A 15,792-nucleotide genomic window follows, 5' to 3' on the forward strand; every position below is an offset into this window, starting at 1 on the left:
ATGGAGGAGGGTTTCGGCACTGGAGGGAAATGAATGGGTTCATCCTCGTGTGACTTCTAGGTGTCGTTCGAGTTCTAGGCTTAAAGAAAGAAGAGCTTATCCCCAGGAATAGCATAATTACCAAGCATTGAAACACATCGACGCTGCTAGGTCAAACCCGTCACCACTTTCCATCTAGAAGTGAAGATAAAGTCCAAACATAAACGATGACTTCTTTACACCATATTGTAAATGGATCTTCTAAACTCAAAACCAATGGAGAAAGCAAGGTCGACTCCGAAGCGCGCACGCCACCGCATTGTGACATTATCCCCGTCATAATCGTTGGCGCAGGACCAGTAGGCCTTCTCCTCGCCCTCCGGCTCGCACAGAGTAACATCCGCTCCATCGTCCTCGAACAAGAAGCGACGCTCGGCGCCGCACCACGTGCAATCGGCTACTACGGCCCAGTCCACCACGTCTTCAACGAGGCCGGAATCTACGACCAGGTATCCAGGGAAGGCATGCCCTCGGGAGGATACGTCTGGCGAACGCTCCCTAGCGAAGACGAGAAGGGGACGAAGACGCTCGGGTCGGTGCTATGCCGGAACGTGATGAGCTGCCCTGACTCGGACGGCCAGTATAAGATCTGCACGTATTCCATACAGCTGGCTCAATGTCGTCTCGCGGAGATCATGCTCGAGGAGGTGACGAAGACGGGGTTAAGTGAGGTGCTTTGGGACCACCGCGTGACGGATCTCTCTCAAGACGAGAATGGAGTTACCATTACCGCCATCTCAGGACAAGGAGAACCAAAGAGCTTCCGAGGCTTGTATCTCGCGGGCTGCGATGGCGGCAAGTCCATTATCAGGAAACTGCTCGGAATACGGCTCGCCGGGCACAGCTGGCCTGAGCGATTCATTGCTACCGACGTACTTCGCACCGCCCCTGTCGTCGAAGACCCGCCAGTGCACTTCACCGTCGACCCGAAATACTGGGGCGTCGTGACGCCGCTAGAGCACGTCAAAGCGGGCGTAAAGGGATTATGGCGGTACAGCATGGCCGTGCCGGCCTACGAGGAAGCAGAAGACGGTAGCCGTGTATTCCTCACAGACGAGCAAGTCCTCGAGCCTAAATACGTCAACTCGCTCCTCCTGCGACAATTAGACGGTCCACGTCCTAGCGATCACGTCGTCGTGCGGAAGAGCTTGTATAAGATGCATCAGCTGCTCGCGAGTACCATGTATCGCGGCCGATGCTTCCTCGCGGGCGACGCCGCGCATATCAACAACCCTATCGGAGGACTAGGTCTGTGTACGGGCCTTCTCGACGCAGACGCGTTGCATCAAACGCTTGAGATTGCGTTCTCTCTAGGACAGGGCGACCACGATCAACGGCATATCCCTACCACCAACGGAGCGAACGGAATACTGAGCTCAGGTCACGGCTGCCGTCGAACCATCAACTTACAGAATCTGTTCTTGCGGTACTCGTCAGAGCGCCGACGCGTCTTCCAAAACATCATTCATCCTTATAGCAGCGCAAATAAGACACGACTTCACAGTGCAGACCCCGAAGACATAGCCAGGGAAGATTGGTACTTCCAGGCCCTGAGAAGAGGTGATCCGAAAGAGTTGGAGAGCATCAATGCGCCGCTATATAACGGCTGGCGGACAGATATGTGGAGCCTTGTCGGTACATCTCTTAAGGACGCTTAAAATGAAAGTGAGTGTGAGTGTGTAGTTTGTATAAATAGTATTGCATGATGAGAAAGGAGGTTCATCTAGAGAACGGGTTTTTCTGGCTCGAAATTGCTTGGGGCAGTACCTGAAGAGTTGGAGACTGGGACAGTTGGCTTTATTTACTGTTCAGTGCATTCCTACGGCGTAACAGTTGATTTAACTTGCCCCGAATTCCTTCGCAGACCCTTGTAGCCACCCCTGTATCAAACACTAATAAACATGTTTCCAAGACAAGACTTGGATGTTCCAATGTGACTGGTTCTCCTGTGCCAATTGGATTCTTTAAGGCCGGAACGAGGGACGGTGAGCGGGAATCCCAGGGTGCACCGACGAAATCATCCTTGCTAGTTCCTCTGACTAGATTCCAACTATAGGGGTCAAGGCTGTCTCCTTCTTGGGCATCGACCAAGAGATATGACGACGATGACGACGAAGTCCAAAGAGGCCCGTAGAATATACTACATACCCACAAGCAGAGAGTTGAACGATACAAAGCTGCTGGCCACCATGGCGGCCGTGTTTTCCGGTCGAGGGTGCGGAGAAGATGTAAGATCCGACCAGCATGAAACACGGCCTCCTTAGGACTATGCACGAAGGAACTTGCCTCTTGGGAAAATAGACGGAGTTCCTGGTCAGATAATTCGCGCCGTGCTAATTCCTCGATATCCGGGATGCTAGCGACCGTGTTTAAATTTATAATATGATAGGTGATTAGAGTTGCTGTAACTAATTCATTACTCGTCTCATTCCCACCTGCTGTCGTTGATCCCCAGGAGCCTGAAAGGCTTAACTTGTATAAGTTAAGCCAACGATTCAGCAGTGATCTTATTTCGTGCATTCGGACATGCGTAGAAGCCTTGGTAATAGGGGAGAAGGATCGTGAGCAGGCCATTTCCCCAAGGCAGTCAAGTAGCTGTCGACAACTATATACGAGACCGTGTAATGGATGTAGAAGCAGCCTTAGGGTCAAGGGGTTTAGGTATTGCTGTTTCCGCAGTGTGAGGTCATCGTTTAGGAACCACGTGAATAGTGCACGTAGCGACGGTTGCGGCAGGGGTTGGGTAGAATAAGACCCAACACCCGAGTCGTCGTCGCGGGTAAGGAGCTGCTGCCACGTGGCGACATCAGGAGCTAACCATAGCTCCTCGCTACTGGGGAGTGACGAGTTCATAGCTAATACCGGAATATGAAGATTTGTGTCTTGGTATAAGCTCATTTCCAGATCTAGTAAAACCCACGCGTAGGCTAACCTGTTACCCATAAGTAAGCAAGAGAAAGAGAAAACGCAAACAAATCATAAAAGGGACTGAGGCGCACCTAATAATCCTCTCACGCTCTAACCATCGAGACCTAGTCAGTTCCCAATCGCCACCAGAATCCGGATAATTGTCCCGAATATCGAAAAGGCCGCCACTTCGAACCATCTGTACTCATGAATAATTAGAAGAAGTCATTTCATATGCCAAAAGCACACTCGAACGAAATCATACCGCGATGTAGATGCCTCGTTGACCAGAGCCAATATCCATCAACCATTTGTCGCCGCTCCAAACAGCTTGAGTTATGAATAACAAGGCTGAATGCACAGGAAGCGAGTGGTGGCATGTAGAGACATCCTTCTCTATCAAATCAAAGAGCGATATCCTGCAAACTTCTGTCAGGCCCGCTGAAAGGCGACGGCCCTCAGTGGTGGGGTCTGAACTAGCCGCTTGGGCGATCATAAGCAATATTAATAACGTGCCCGCACGGTTATTACTTCCTCCCAACAGAAAATTAGCATCCAAGACCCCAGCAGGTATAAGTTTGTAGAAAGGTTCGAATAGACGCATGTATTCCCCGAGGAAATAATCGAGAGTCGCTGAGGGAGGTAGAACGAGAAAACCACGGGAGACGTCACTACTTGGAGAAGCTGCGTCAACAGAGGCCGCCGCGGGATCTAACTTGTGAACTTCGAGTGCTTTTTGGAGGAACGATTGTGAGATAGCCGATAACGTGTCCCGCGTGTTTTCTAACACTGGCATACTGACTATCTTTTCTGTAAAAGCTGGGCCGGAGAAATCGAGATCGAACCAACTCCAGAGCCGATCATACTTTGGCATTTGGCTGAGACTTTCGAGGAAAATCCCAGCTGTCCTAGGGCAGGTAATGGGGTCCTTCGTAGGATTGCATCGAAAGCATGACCAGTAATCTCGACCTTCGAGAACAGCTGGATGCTCTAAGGCTGAGGCCATTGGCTGGATAGACGAGTCCCAGCCACCGTCGTGACTATTTTGAGGTGAGACTTGCAAGTTAATGCTAGCTGGGTCGCTTTGGCCTCCAATAAAATCTTGTACACCGGTCGTCACGTCACTCGTGGGGTTTTCAGGAACAAAGTGACTAAGACTAGAGGCATCAATTTGCTGGCAACCATCCGCGGCTGGCCACTCTACTAGAGGTGGAACATTCTGAGCCAGGTCAGTTCCAGATGCTACCAGGTTGTTTTGACCAGATACCGATTCGGTCGCGCAATCCATGAGAGAACGATTGTTTATGAATATTCCCAATTCCTTCTGCGGCTGCGGCTGTGGCTGCGGCTCAGCCTCGTATCGCGGTTCAGGATGGCCCACGCTATGACCGTCTTGATTACGAGTTCCCGGCTCATTGAGATCATCGTTTTCGCGATTGCTTGCGAGTTCCGGGGATTCGCCATCACCGTCAACGCGTATGTGCTGCGACTGATCCGAGACAGCTGCTGCTCGTGCCCTTTTCGATTGGCGATCACAGGTCAATTTCTTTGATCGGCATCTGTTGCATGGTGAGTTTGAATCACATTTAGCTTTCATCTTGGCGCAATTGCGACATGCTGTCTGGGTCCTGGCCCTCACTCTCACAACACCTGGAGGTGAGTCGGCATCAACATCTCCGTGGATTGCTAGGTGCTTTTGGAGCACATCCCTAGAAGAATCAGCAACCTATCGATCCTAGTATGTTTTGATTATTCGAAAATAGGCATCGGGGGAGCGAACCCTCTTGAGAATGATATATGGCATATTGAACACTTAAAGCGTTTGATATTAGTGTCTGCGAGAATGTTAGATGTCGAATGCGATATGTCATTGTTTCCGAGAGGCTCACTCACGAGTCGCCAAATGACGTTCCAGATGCTCGTTGCGTTGGAAACTTTTGCCGCAATAGGTGCAGAACGCCATATCAACCTCACCGACTAGCGAATAGCGATCTAGTTGACATTGGTTGGTAAGATACAAGATATAGTCTGATGTAAGCAAGAGAAAGGTACAACGGTTCAATGGTCAGAATTGAAGTCTGCGCGACTCTCGAAGTTGTCTCACTGTTACACCGTCACACCAAGCATTTGTCTACAAGACTGAGTCGGAACACTCGGGCAGTCGCACACAAAGAGAAGTACTATGTAATCTCATGGTGTTGATTGGATAATAGACAGAAAATAGTCATGGGTCTTTGAACGTTAGTTGTAAGAGGTAAAAGGAGTTTGCCTAAAAGACCCTTGGAAAAGAACCTGGGTGTTTGCCCCACGAGTGCATTGAAGTACGCGTACCTTCCCAGTAGACATAGTGGCCAATCACAATGCCAGCTGGGTACATAAAGATAGTGTACTACGTAGAAGGAGCTTAAAACAAAGGGATGACAAGGGCTATGCCTACTAGCTATCTGCATATAGTTAGAACGATCGAAATACTAATTTAGCGTATTGCGGGGAATGGTTAAAATGGTTAAAAGTTAGTTTGGTCTTTTTTGAGGCAGGCATGGCAGGCATTGAGCGGAATTCATATGGTAGGTACGTACCAGCATTAGATCGCGGGAGTAACCCCCAGTGCTACCTGAGATGTAGGTAACCGTAGCACTATCTCCAAGACATTGATCCAAATAGATATCTGTAGTTCCCTTCAATGTTCATCCCTTCCCTGTCAAACGCCTTGTTCCAACCCTGTGCTACTGCGGATCCACCTCGGGCCGGTGGAGACCGATGGGGGTCCGGAATGCAAATGTCTCTTGATTCGGACAAACGTAGAGAGGGTAGACGATATTGGGTGGTATCTACTTGTCATGTCTCTGAAATTACTCAATATCCTCACTGTACCTAGATCCAGTGAAAGAGTTCACGGTCTGGAATCAGAACTACGCGAACGATTGTGTATGTTCCGATTAAGAGCACACGACAACCATCTAGCCTTATTATCTTTTCATGAGCCAGCTTCTTCCTCGTTCTGCTGAAAACCCATTGATCATATCTTTGTAGAGAATGATCTTAATATCGTTCAAACACCTCAAAGTCGATAGGATGCCATTCAAGTCTCTAAGGGAGTTGGATACAAGTGAGGGCACGGTTCAACTGTATAATGGTATGCCTTTTCATGAACGCGGTAGCACTGAATTTAATAAATGGCCCAGGAAATCTTTCTCAGCAGCACCTGGAGGGCGGCGATACTGTTCTATTCCCACAGCCGTCCTCGGATCCTAACGACCCACTACGGTGGCCGAAATGGCGGAAACATGTCGTTTTCCTCTCCATCTGTCTCTTTTCATGCTTGAATAACTTTAGCGGAACTGTACTCTCCGATAGCTTCTTACCCATCGCTGAGGATCTTCATGTCTCCATAGATGATGCTTCAGGTCTTATTTCTTGGGTAATCCTCACCCAGGGCATATCTGTGAGCCTCCCCCTATCTCTCGATGTTGATTGTTTCATTAACCATATCCCCGACTAGAATTTATTTTGGGTCCCTACAGCAATATATCTTGGAAAACGCCCGGTGTTCATCGTCTCTTGTGCGATTTGCTTCATTGGAGCAATTTGGGCTGCCGCTTCCCCTAACTATGGGAGTCTCTTAGGGGGGTGTATCTTCGGTGCCTTTGGCGGCGGAGCGTCTGAAGCGCTGGGCGCTGCAATTGTTAATGTGATTACGCCCTCAGGCATAACTGATTACGCTTTCAAGTTATAGACTACTGATACTTCCTTGCTTAGGACATCTACTTTCTGCACGAAAGAGGAACCAAGATGTCATGGTACATCGTTTTCATCGCATTCGGTAGTAGCTTGGGACCATTATGTGGCGGCTATCTCATTGAGTGTGCGTGTCGATCCTTCACAGGAGTATATTCGTATAGGTATATTATGAGCTAACTCCTTCAACAGACAAGGGCTGGGCATGGGGAAAATGGTTGAGCGCTATTCTACTTGGCGTCAACTTACTGCTGATAATCCTTTTTGCCCCTGAGACGCGATTTAGAAGGTCTCCTAATCTCGTCGAACGATCAGATTCAAGTGCCATCTCCGAGAGCACCAGCGAAAAGGTTGAAGGCGACAAATATGAGCATCTAGAAGTTGGAGGCAGAAGCTTGCCATCGAGCCAACCAAGCAGCACGTTCCATCGCAAGACTTACTTACAATCTCTTAACCCTTGGTCAGGGATCGCTAGGGATACGTCGTACTTAAGTCTAATACTTCGTCCCATACCTTTATTGGCTTACCCGGCATGTTTCTTTGCAACTCTTACGTGTACTTACTCCTTTACCTCTCTACATCTAGAGGTAACGCTAACTCCGGCGCAGACTCGCTGGCACTTGCTCCGACTGTCATGGTTAACACTGTCAGCTCGACCATTTTGATTCCTCCGCCTTACAACTTCTCTATCGGCGCGGTGGGTTTGATAAATATTCCCGGCATGAGTATGTTAAGTCCTTGCCCCTTATCTCTGCCATCTTACCAATATTTCCTTCCCAATCGCTATTCACCTACTCTACCTCTATTATGAGGAGTCAGATGTTAACATTCACTTCTAGTTGGGCAAGGAATTGGAGCATTCATCGGTGGTCTTTGCATAGATAAAGGGGCGGCATACTGCGCCAGGCGCAACAACGGCGTCTTCGTCCCCGAAACACGCCTCTTTCTCTTTTTAATTCCTACGATTGTAGTATTCACAGGGATCGTACTTTTCGGCTTTTCCGTGGAGCAACAGATGAGTTGGCCGGTTATTTTTACTGCGTACGGGCTCATGAGCGTCGGCTTGACGGGGTCTGCCAGCATAACTATGACATACGTCTGCGATTGCTATTTTCCTGTCTCGGCCGAATGCTTAGAGATGATCAATGGTATCAAGAACATCGTCGCATTCGGATTAGTTCACGGGGTAGTACCTTGGGTTGATAACATGGGGTACGCTAAGGTAAGCTAGCAGTCAAATATGCTTTTAAGGTCCAGACATTTAATGATATTTAGGCGTTTGGAACATTGGGCGGAATTTTCGGCGGTTTGATGGCTCTCGTGGTGCCCCTGCTGGTCTGGGGCCCTCAGATTCGCCATCATACTTCTTCCAAGTGGCGTCTGGTTAGCTGGGAACTCGAATAATCGCCAACCTGGCAATTAGAGCCGTATTACTTTCAATGGGGAAATAACGGTATAATCAAGGACGTTGGTCGCATGATGTCTACCTCGTACATTCGTTGGATTTTATCCAGGGCGCTTTTGAGCAGGACCTCAACGCTGAGAATCGATAATTCCTTAATCTAGAAAAACCTTAGCCCGTCAGCGGCTAGGCATTCTTCCCACCATTTTCCCGAGCGTCTATAGCGGAACAAAACTTCATGCTCTATTTGAATTTTCTGTTGACATACTTGTGTAGTCCTCGCCATTTTCCGGAACGAATATTGTCGTCCGATAATAAGACCCCTGATGTTTCCGATCCAGCTTTCGGACCTACCTTTGGGGTTCCCCGATCGACGATTAATCATTATGCTTCGTCAACCTGATATTAGGCATCAAATAGCCACTACTTACCATTCTCTCATGTTTCAATTGGGCGTTCTATGTTGTGCTTCCCTAAGTAACTACATGATGGTGTCGGATTAAGGCCCCTTGGTTTAGTCAACATATATTATGCGTAGAGTAACCTCGATGTGTCCTAAAGTAGCCTATGGTGAAGGAAGCCGTTAAACTTGGTGCTACACAGCAGCACCGCGTGGGCGGGATCTCTGCCGAGTTGAAATAACGCGGTCACAGTCAGCAAGTCTCGCTAAAGGGTGATAGGCAAGTCCAGAAATCCTAGAAACCCCGGATTCAGCTAATAGACCACGTTTCCCCTCTTAGAATACCGGATTAGCTAGCACTTACGCCTTATTAGCTGAAAATACTCCAGTGCCGTGATAACTTCAAGCACTTTCGGACAAGGTTCCCCGCAATCGGTGTGAATCGACTGCAAGATGAAATTTCAGACTCCACCAATCTCCCGTGTTGATCAATTTAGGCGTGCTCCAATAATTCAGGGGGGGCTATTGTCAAGAGTTGGAGATACCCTTGCTGAGTCGTGGTTATAAGTCCTATTAACCGCCCTTGGGAAGAACTCGTTTGGTATCCCCCTGCAACATCAAATTTTTACGGATTCGAAGGACATTTTCATCATGGGACTCGGAGTGCTTGAAGATAAACACCTTTCCCATGTGCCTGGTACGGCCCTTCTGACAGATGTCGTTGGTTCCGACGACTATCGCCGTCATGGTGAGCTTGCAACGGCCTTGCGCCACGGGAAAGGCAAGGACTCAGATGTTGTGTTGGTGCCGCAACCTAGCAACAGTCCGAACGACCCATTGAATTGGCCCCTATGGAAGAAAGATATTATGTTATTCTTCATATGTATTGACACGGCCGTCGTGGGCGCTTGGGTGAGTATCCCCTTTTCACTTGGATAGGTACTTGTCCTACATATGTTAACGCGGGACTATGAGACTAATTGCATATTCCTATTCGTAGGGACCGATGATTACACCTGGTTTTGTCGAGATGACCTCTGAATTCGGTATTTCGTATAACAAGCTTAACGGCGATCTCGGATATGGTATACTCATGATTGGGTTGTCATGCTTCTTCACCAATTCCATGGCCGTCATCTGGGGTCGTAGACCCGTATTTCTCCTCGGCAACCTGCTACTGTTTATCGGCAGCATTGGAGGATACTATTCACATAATTTCAATAGTCTGCTTGGCTTCCGGCTTGTCGGATGCATAGGAATGTCCCCGTTCGAAGTGTGAGTATCCCGGCTCCACCCCCTGGGAATTGACCACAGATTTAAGCTGACTTGCTGAAGTTTGGTTACCGCAACAATCGCGGATATCTATTTCGTACATCAACGCGGAGTCCGGCTCGCAGCTTGGGGTCTGTGCCTTTCCATCGGAGTTGGGGGTGGCACGATTATCTCCGGTTACATCATCCAAAACCTGGGCTGGAACTGGACCTACGGCATATGTGCAATTATTTTCGGAGTATGGATAATCGTCCTCTTTTTTTTCTGTCCCGAGACTGCATATAGACGGGATGAATCTTTGAATACAGATCTTGGAACAGGACAAAAGGAGGAAGAGATACCTAAGCACGACAACCCGAAAGGAAAAACAGGTAGCGGATCATCCGGTGCTGAGAACGTTGAGGTTGAAGTTGAGGTTATTGAACGTGCTGTGGTTGATGTTACCTGGTCGGAAAAGAAGCATAGCTACTGGCACGACTTGAAAATATTCCATGGGAGGATGTCCGATGATCCACTCTGGAAGGTTCTCACGAGACCATTGATGATGCTTTTATTTCCGCAAGTCTTATTCTCCTTCTTCGCATATGGGCTTACGAGCTCTTGGCTAGTGGTGGTGGGCTCCGTGCTAGCTCAACTATTCACAGCGCCCCCTTACAACTTCAGTGTTTCCGGAGTTGGGCTAGTCTCAATTGCTTCGCTTATAGGCGCGATCGTGGGAGCTTTCATATCCGGGCCAATCGCGGATTGGATCATCAAAGCGATGTCGAGAAGAAATGGAGGTATATACGAGCCCGAATTTCGACTGGTCCTTATCGTGATCACCTTGACCCTAGGAGGCATGTCATTCTTCGGCTTCGGATGGTCGCTTCAGGAGCAAGATCCCTGGATTGCCCCTGCAATATTCTATGGATTACAATATTTCAGCGTGGGGTTCATGTCTATCGCTGTGTATGGCTATCTGACGGACTGCCATCGCGACAAAGCTCCAGAGGCATTTGCGGCGATTAATCTGAGGAACATCTACTCCTTCGGCATGAACTACTTTATATCAGATTGGATCAGCAGTCAAGGCCCGAAGGAGGTGTTTTGCATCATCGGAGGTGTTCATGTCTTCATCTGCATCTGTGCAATCCCGATGTATATCTTCGGAAAGAGATGCAGGAGTTGGACAAGCCGAGTGAAAGTGTTTGAGAAGATCATGCAGGCATAGGAGTTTGATCCCTGAACGATCACCAAGTTGGAAATACGCCTGGTTGTATGTTGGTCGGGAAAATATAAAACATCTGAGATGTACCATATACTATTAGAGCCGTCGCTGTTTCTTATAAACCAATATCTGATTATCAATGTTTCGTTACGGAGCACTCAATTCTGCGTCAAGTGCGTCAGCCATGTCTCCCAACGTGTTGAACTTCCAATCATATATCTCCTGCTCCCTATTGCCCATGATTGCTCCAGGCCTCACGATCCAAACTGACTTGATTCCCATCGCGCGCGCCGGGTGGTGATCATGAAACTGGCTCTGGGCTGTCTGCAATACCTGTTCCTTGTCGACGTCGAACTTCTCTTTTACTTCCTTGAGCATGTGTTCGAAGTTTCGGGGATCCGGCTTGTATGAGCCGATATCCTGGGCCGTGATCACAAGGTCGAAGGGGAATCCTTGCAGCGGCCCAGCATTGGTTAGACCGAAGGAGACGCGGTCAACATTCGACAATACTACTAGCTTATACCGCGTTGCTAGTCGGCGCAGTGCGGCGACAGTATCTGGGAAAGCCGGCCAACTGGCGGTAGAACTGCCGAAGGCTCGTGACTCCTCAGCCGTAGGTGGCGCCAATCCTAGCTTGTCCGCTAGTCCCTTGTGAATAGTAGCCAAGAGCTCAGAATAAGGCATGCCAGGTGTCTCCCGTTGCTGCTCGACTTCAAGTTCATGGTAAGTCTCTAGTATTCGCAGACGGGAGATGTCTGTGCGATTGTTGGCGCGGAGGAGGGGTTCTAGGGCTGATAGTATGCCGGTCTCATAGTCTATCAATGTGCCATAGACATCGAAGGAGAGAAGGCGGAAATCCTTGAGATTTGCCATCGCGTCAAACTTGATATGGATGTTTGGCTGGTTTGGGATGGGGGCTATGGAATTTCGGCAACGGTATGTCTATGATACCTTGGTCATATATACGGATACGCCTTACGTATTATTGCCGCAACCGTGAATTGCTTCCATCGCGGGGTTTCACGCGGGTGACGTAGTTCACCGAAGGGCGCGCCCCCATTTGGATCCTTAGAAGCCACGAGTTATTTGCGGGGTTCCGATAATGCAGATTGCGACTGTAAATCCAATGTCCAGCTTTTGGAGGATTTAAAAATTGAGGTTATCAAAATGCGATCAAGATAAAAGGGCTCTTATTAGAAAGCAAATGGGGCTTTTAGATTTCGGAACGGTTCGGATATGTTTACGTGATCCAGATCTTTTTTGCCCACGTACCTTATATGTACTCATGTACCTAGGTACCTAGAAATCACAGGCCATTTCATTGAATGTTGCACATTGGAAATCAAACTTAGACTTACACTCATCATGTTGTAACCCCGTGTACGCGCTGGGCAACGGCCGACCAATGCACTCTATATTTTACTCCCCGATGCCATCATGAAGGCTGCAAGGTATTCTACTTCGCGTCAAAAGGCTTGTAATAGTTGTTCAGCCGCGAAGGCGAAATGCGATCGCAAAGCAGGGCGTTGTACTCGGTGCGCCTTGCGAGGCCTATCTTGTTCTTATCCTCACCTCCCGCTTTCCGGAGGCTCTACAGATAGCACGACTATAAATGTCGAAGGAGGGTTATATAACACCGTCTCGTCACCGAACACTCTCTCCGCATCCGGGAGTTTACTTCCAGGTCCTGAGTGTGAGATCTCCAATGCTGCTGATACTCAGAGCTCGACAACCGAGTCGACGCTAGTCGTAGGTGATACTAGTCCGACCAATCCTTCCTCCGAGGCATTCACGGGGAACTATACACCACGGGAGTCGAGGCTAGAAGTTCCAGTCCGCGCGCCTAAGAAGTCGGAGACGCTTGATTTCTCGCGCTTGGAACTCTTTAGCCCCATCAATGTGGACGATATTAGCAATCGCTGGCTACATCCGTACATCCCCGTCATCGGTCAGAAGGTTAAGCAATATCCACCTACCATCACGTCTCTTATCTATAGGCTTCTCAAGTCGTATGTTGCCGTCGCGGTTCGTGGTCGCGGAGTTCCGCCGTTTATACATGCCTCGCAGGTGATGAGCACATCAACAAGCCCGCCGCTTTCAACTTGTCTGAGTCTGATTCGCATCTGCGAAAACCCCTTGCCTGGCAGTGAGGGGGTGGCTGCGGACGTATTAGGACGAGAGATGAGCAACCTCTACGAGCAATACGCAGCATACGATAATGTTACTCAACTTGCAGCCTTTCAAGCGTATATGATTTACTCCATGGTATTATTCTTTAGGCTCGCTCAGATATCTGGTCCATATCTTCGACAAGCGATGATGAACCTCCAACAACTTGCATGCTCAAGCAGTCGAGGAGGGCTTATGTGCATAGCGGAACAGCAACATGCTCGACCAAAATGGGAAGCCTGGATTGTCGCAGAGGCGAAGCGACGGACCCTTTACGCAATGTATCTCTTCGACAGCGTGCTTTCGACTCAAGACGGTCTCCAGACATTCCTGGGCACAGAGCTCCAGGGCTTACCCGCGCCAACAAGCAAGCATCTATGGAGGGCCCAGACACGGCAAGAATGGGAAACATCATACAACATTTATCTAGCAGATTGGTTAGAGGAGGCCCTTCGTATTGACGAACTTTGGCCAATGCCTGCGGATCTGGATGAGTCTGGTCGGCTTGAAAGACGCAACCGAGTGGATACCTGGCTGGAGAACGTCGATGAATTCGGAACAATGATATACGCAGTAACCAGTTGCACGCATGGAGGTTGATTCTGCTATCGTTCAAGCCCGATCGAGTGTAAGTCATCATAGCTTCGAAATCATGTATTGCTGACTGTTATACAGCGTTTATACTTGTACACATACCATTATGCCATTGTCCAAATATGAGGGGCAATTTGCAACGCCATACCTACCTCGATAATAGCATCCAATTCAAGGTGATCATATCACATAACTTTTTATTCAAAAGAGAGAAGGTTCCATAATGAATAACAATATCAGATGACACAACTTAGAGTGACTTAGGTAATAAGTTTAAACTTCCTAGGACCACGATGATTGGCTACTACTTCAGCTCCGTCAGCTCAACTCCGCCCCGTCAACTCCGTCCGGAGAACGTGGGATTCGAACCTTCGAACCTTTATATATTTGATTGATTCAGTTCGTCTGTCGAAGCTTTTCGAGTTGTAAAATAACCATAACAGACATTAACCATGACAGGCAAGCCTGAAGAAAATCAAAGCACACCACCAGCGTTGTTACCACTACCAACAGCTCCGGAAGAACCTTACAGCATATTCGACAAACGACAGAAAGCCTTGATAATCCTCGTCGTATCAACAGCAGCAACATGTAAGTGCACATCCCCAAAGTTACAGTACTCCCCGAATCAGCTCACGGATAAATGGAAATAGTCTCTGGTTTTGCGTCGAACATTTATTTCCCCGCGCTCCCTACGATTGCTCATGACCTGGACATATCAGTGGAGCTCGTCAACCTCACGGTGACCTCGTACCTTATCTTCCAAGGTTTAGCGCCTAGCCTCTGGGGCCCTATTTCCGACGTTAGAGGTCGTCGGGTTGCCTACTGCTGCACCTTTCTGGTGTTTCTCGCCGCATGCGTCGGTTTAGCAGAGGCGAAGAATTATGCCACTCTGATCATACTAAGATGTTTACAGAGCACCGGCAGCGCGAGTACGATCGCGATTGGGTCAGGCGTGATCGGCGATATCACCACTCGCGCCGAACGTGGAGGTTTCATGGGCATATTTCAGGCTGGACTGCTTGTGCCTGTAGCTGTTGGTCCGGTGATTGGAGGCGCTCTGGCGGGATCTTTAGGGTGGAGGGCAATCTTCTGGTTCCTGACCATATATAGCGGCGTCTTCTTAATTTTCTTGATTATCCTCCTCCCGGAAACTCTGAGATCGATTGTTGCGAATGGAAGTCGAACGCCATCCAGCCCAATCGCCAGTTATCCTTTACGTGTTTACCAGAAACTCACCACGATCCAATGGAATCCAGAAGCGCCTAACTCACAGCCCGCCGCGAGGAAACGCATTGATGTGACCGGCCCTCTTCGCATCCTTGTCAGCAAACACGCTGCTCCCATTATCATCTTCCTCGCTATCTACTACGCTGTCTGGCAAATGAGCATCACAGCCATGTCGTCCCTTTTCGAAGAGCGATATGGCCTCACCGAAACCCAAATCGGCCTGACGTTTATCGCCAACGGCGCGGGATCCATGATCGGCACGCTCATCACCGGCAAGATCCTCGACATCGACTACCGCCGCGTCAAAGCGCAACATGAAGCCCGCTCCACCCAGACAAACGTCGGACTGTCGAACGGCCTAGTCCGTCCCGCCACTAACTCCGAGGATTCCTTTCCGCTGGAAAAGGCGCGCCTTCGGTTGGTCCCGGTCTTCTCTTTCGTTCAGTGCCTGTCTATCATTCTTTTCGGCTGGACGATTCAATATCCTGAACATATCCATATTGTGGTGCCGATCGTGTCCACATTTATCACGGGCTGGACTGCCGTTTCCACGCAGTCTGTCGTCATGACCTACCTCGTCGACATCTTCTCCGACCGGAGCGCGGCTGCTAGCGCAAGTTTGAACCTCGCCCGATGCCTATTCGCCGCCGGTGGCACGAGTTTCATAATGCCCATGGTAAATAGCATCGGTGTTGGGCTAGCGTTTACGGTCTGTGTGATCGTTCAAGCTGTTGCGTTGTTAGGCGTGGCTGTCCAATGGAAGTTTGGTCCAAAGTGGAGGAGGGAGACAGAGAGGGCCGAAAGAGAGAAGACTCAAGGTTAAGGGTCTAGGTA

General features: G+C 49.1%; 6 protein-coding genes across 6 annotated transcripts; 4 read left to right on the forward strand and 2 right to left on the reverse strand.

The window, feature by feature from the left end:
• Window positions 1-1,697, forward strand: F4807DRAFT_450679 (FAD/NAD(P)-binding domain-containing protein; the record flags this gene model as incomplete). Its single annotated transcript, XM_048000153.1, has 2 exons — window positions 1-10; window positions 283-1,697. 2 exons carry the CDS (start codon window positions 1-3, stop codon window positions 1,695-1,697), a joined length of 1,425 nt encoding a protein of 474 aa, XP_047856617.1.
• Window positions 1,698-1,766: 69 nt separating this feature from the next.
• On the reverse strand, window positions 1,767-5,017 carry F4807DRAFT_387682 (uncharacterized protein). The gene is made up of 5 exons (XM_047995859.1): window positions 4,840-5,017; window positions 4,727-4,781; window positions 3,212-4,655; window positions 3,039-3,145; window positions 1,767-2,971 (listed from the first exon to the last, which is right to left on the reverse strand). The coding sequence occupies exons 1-5, from the start codon at window positions 4,907-4,909 to the stop codon at window positions 1,837-1,839; spliced, it is 2,811 nt and encodes a 936-aa protein (XP_047856618.1). The 5' UTR covers window positions 4,910-5,017; the 3' UTR covers window positions 1,767-1,836.
• A 1,004-nt stretch (window positions 5,018-6,021) lies between these two features.
• On the forward strand, window positions 6,022-8,088 carry F4807DRAFT_458300 (MFS general substrate transporter; the record flags this gene model as incomplete). The annotated part of the gene is made up of 8 exons (XM_048001185.1): window positions 6,022-6,082; window positions 6,132-6,391; window positions 6,449-6,637; window positions 6,706-6,811; window positions 6,877-7,239; window positions 7,293-7,409; window positions 7,524-7,906; window positions 7,960-8,088. The coding sequence occupies 8 exons, from the start codon at window positions 6,022-6,024 to the stop codon at window positions 8,086-8,088; spliced, it is 1,608 nt and encodes a 535-aa protein (XP_047856619.1).
• A 681-nt stretch (window positions 8,089-8,769) lies between these two features.
• F4807DRAFT_387697 (MFS general substrate transporter) lies at window positions 8,770-11,040 on the forward strand. Its single transcript, XM_047995860.1, has 3 exons — window positions 8,770-9,398; window positions 9,487-9,761; window positions 9,822-11,040. Exons 1-3 carry the CDS (start codon window positions 9,138-9,140, stop codon window positions 10,966-10,968), a joined length of 1,683 nt encoding a protein of 560 aa, XP_047856620.1. The 5' UTR covers window positions 8,770-9,137; the 3' UTR covers window positions 10,969-11,040.
• Window positions 11,041-12,408, reverse strand: F4807DRAFT_387706 (HAD-like protein). Its single transcript, XM_047995861.1, has one exon. It carries the CDS (start codon window positions 11,836-11,838, stop codon window positions 11,113-11,115), a length of 726 nt encoding a protein of 241 aa, XP_047856621.1. The 5' UTR covers window positions 11,839-12,408; the 3' UTR covers window positions 11,041-11,112.
• Window positions 12,403-15,781, forward strand: F4807DRAFT_450682 (MFS general substrate transporter; the record flags this gene model as incomplete). Its single annotated transcript, XM_048000154.1, has 4 exons — window positions 12,403-12,500; window positions 12,855-13,729; window positions 14,242-14,319; window positions 14,382-15,781. 4 exons carry the CDS (start codon window positions 12,403-12,405, stop codon window positions 15,779-15,781), a joined length of 2,451 nt encoding a protein of 816 aa, XP_047856622.1.
• Between the last annotated feature and the right edge of the window lie 11 nt (window positions 15,782-15,792).

The sequence above is a fragment of the Annulohypoxylon truncatum genome (assembly GCF_022578515.1).
Source record: "Annulohypoxylon truncatum strain CBS 140777 unplaced genomic scaffold F4807scaffold_8, whole genome shotgun sequence".
Lineage (NCBI taxonomy): Eukaryota > Fungi > Ascomycota > Sordariomycetes > Xylariales > Hypoxylaceae > Annulohypoxylon > Annulohypoxylon truncatum.

What these genes read in the sequence shown, in the direction of transcription:
- F4807DRAFT_387697 (XM_047995860.1), top strand. Translation starts at nt 9,138, where the DNA reads ATGGGACTCGGAGTGCTTGAAGATAAACACCTTTCCCATGTGCCTGGT. An exon ending in CGGCCGTCGTGGGCGCTTGG is followed by an intron (nt 9,399 to 9,486) that starts GTGAGTATCCCC and finishes TCCTATTCGTAG; the next exon opens with GGACCGATGATTACACCTGG. An exon ending in GGAATGTCCCCGTTCGAAGT is followed by an intron (nt 9,762 to 9,821) that starts GTGAGTATCCCG and finishes GACTTGCTGAAG; the next exon opens with TTTGGTTACCGCAACAATCG.
- F4807DRAFT_387682 (XM_047995859.1), bottom strand. Translation starts at nt 4,909, where the DNA reads ATGGCGTTCTGCACCTATTGCGGCAAAAGTTTCCAACGCAACGAGCAT. An exon ending in CATATATCATTCTCAAGAGG is followed by an intron (nt 4,656 to 4,726) that starts GTTCGCTCCCCC and finishes TGATTCTTCTAG; the next exon opens with GGATGTGCTCCAAAAGCACC. An exon ending in GAGCGTGAGAGGATTATTAG is followed by an intron (nt 2,972 to 3,038) that starts GTGCGCCTCAGT and finishes TATGGGTAACAG; the next exon opens with GTTAGCCTACGCGTGGGTTT.
- F4807DRAFT_387706 (XM_047995861.1), bottom strand. Translation starts at nt 11,838, where the DNA reads ATGGCAAATCTCAAGGATTTCCGCCTTCTCTCCTTCGATGTCTATGGC.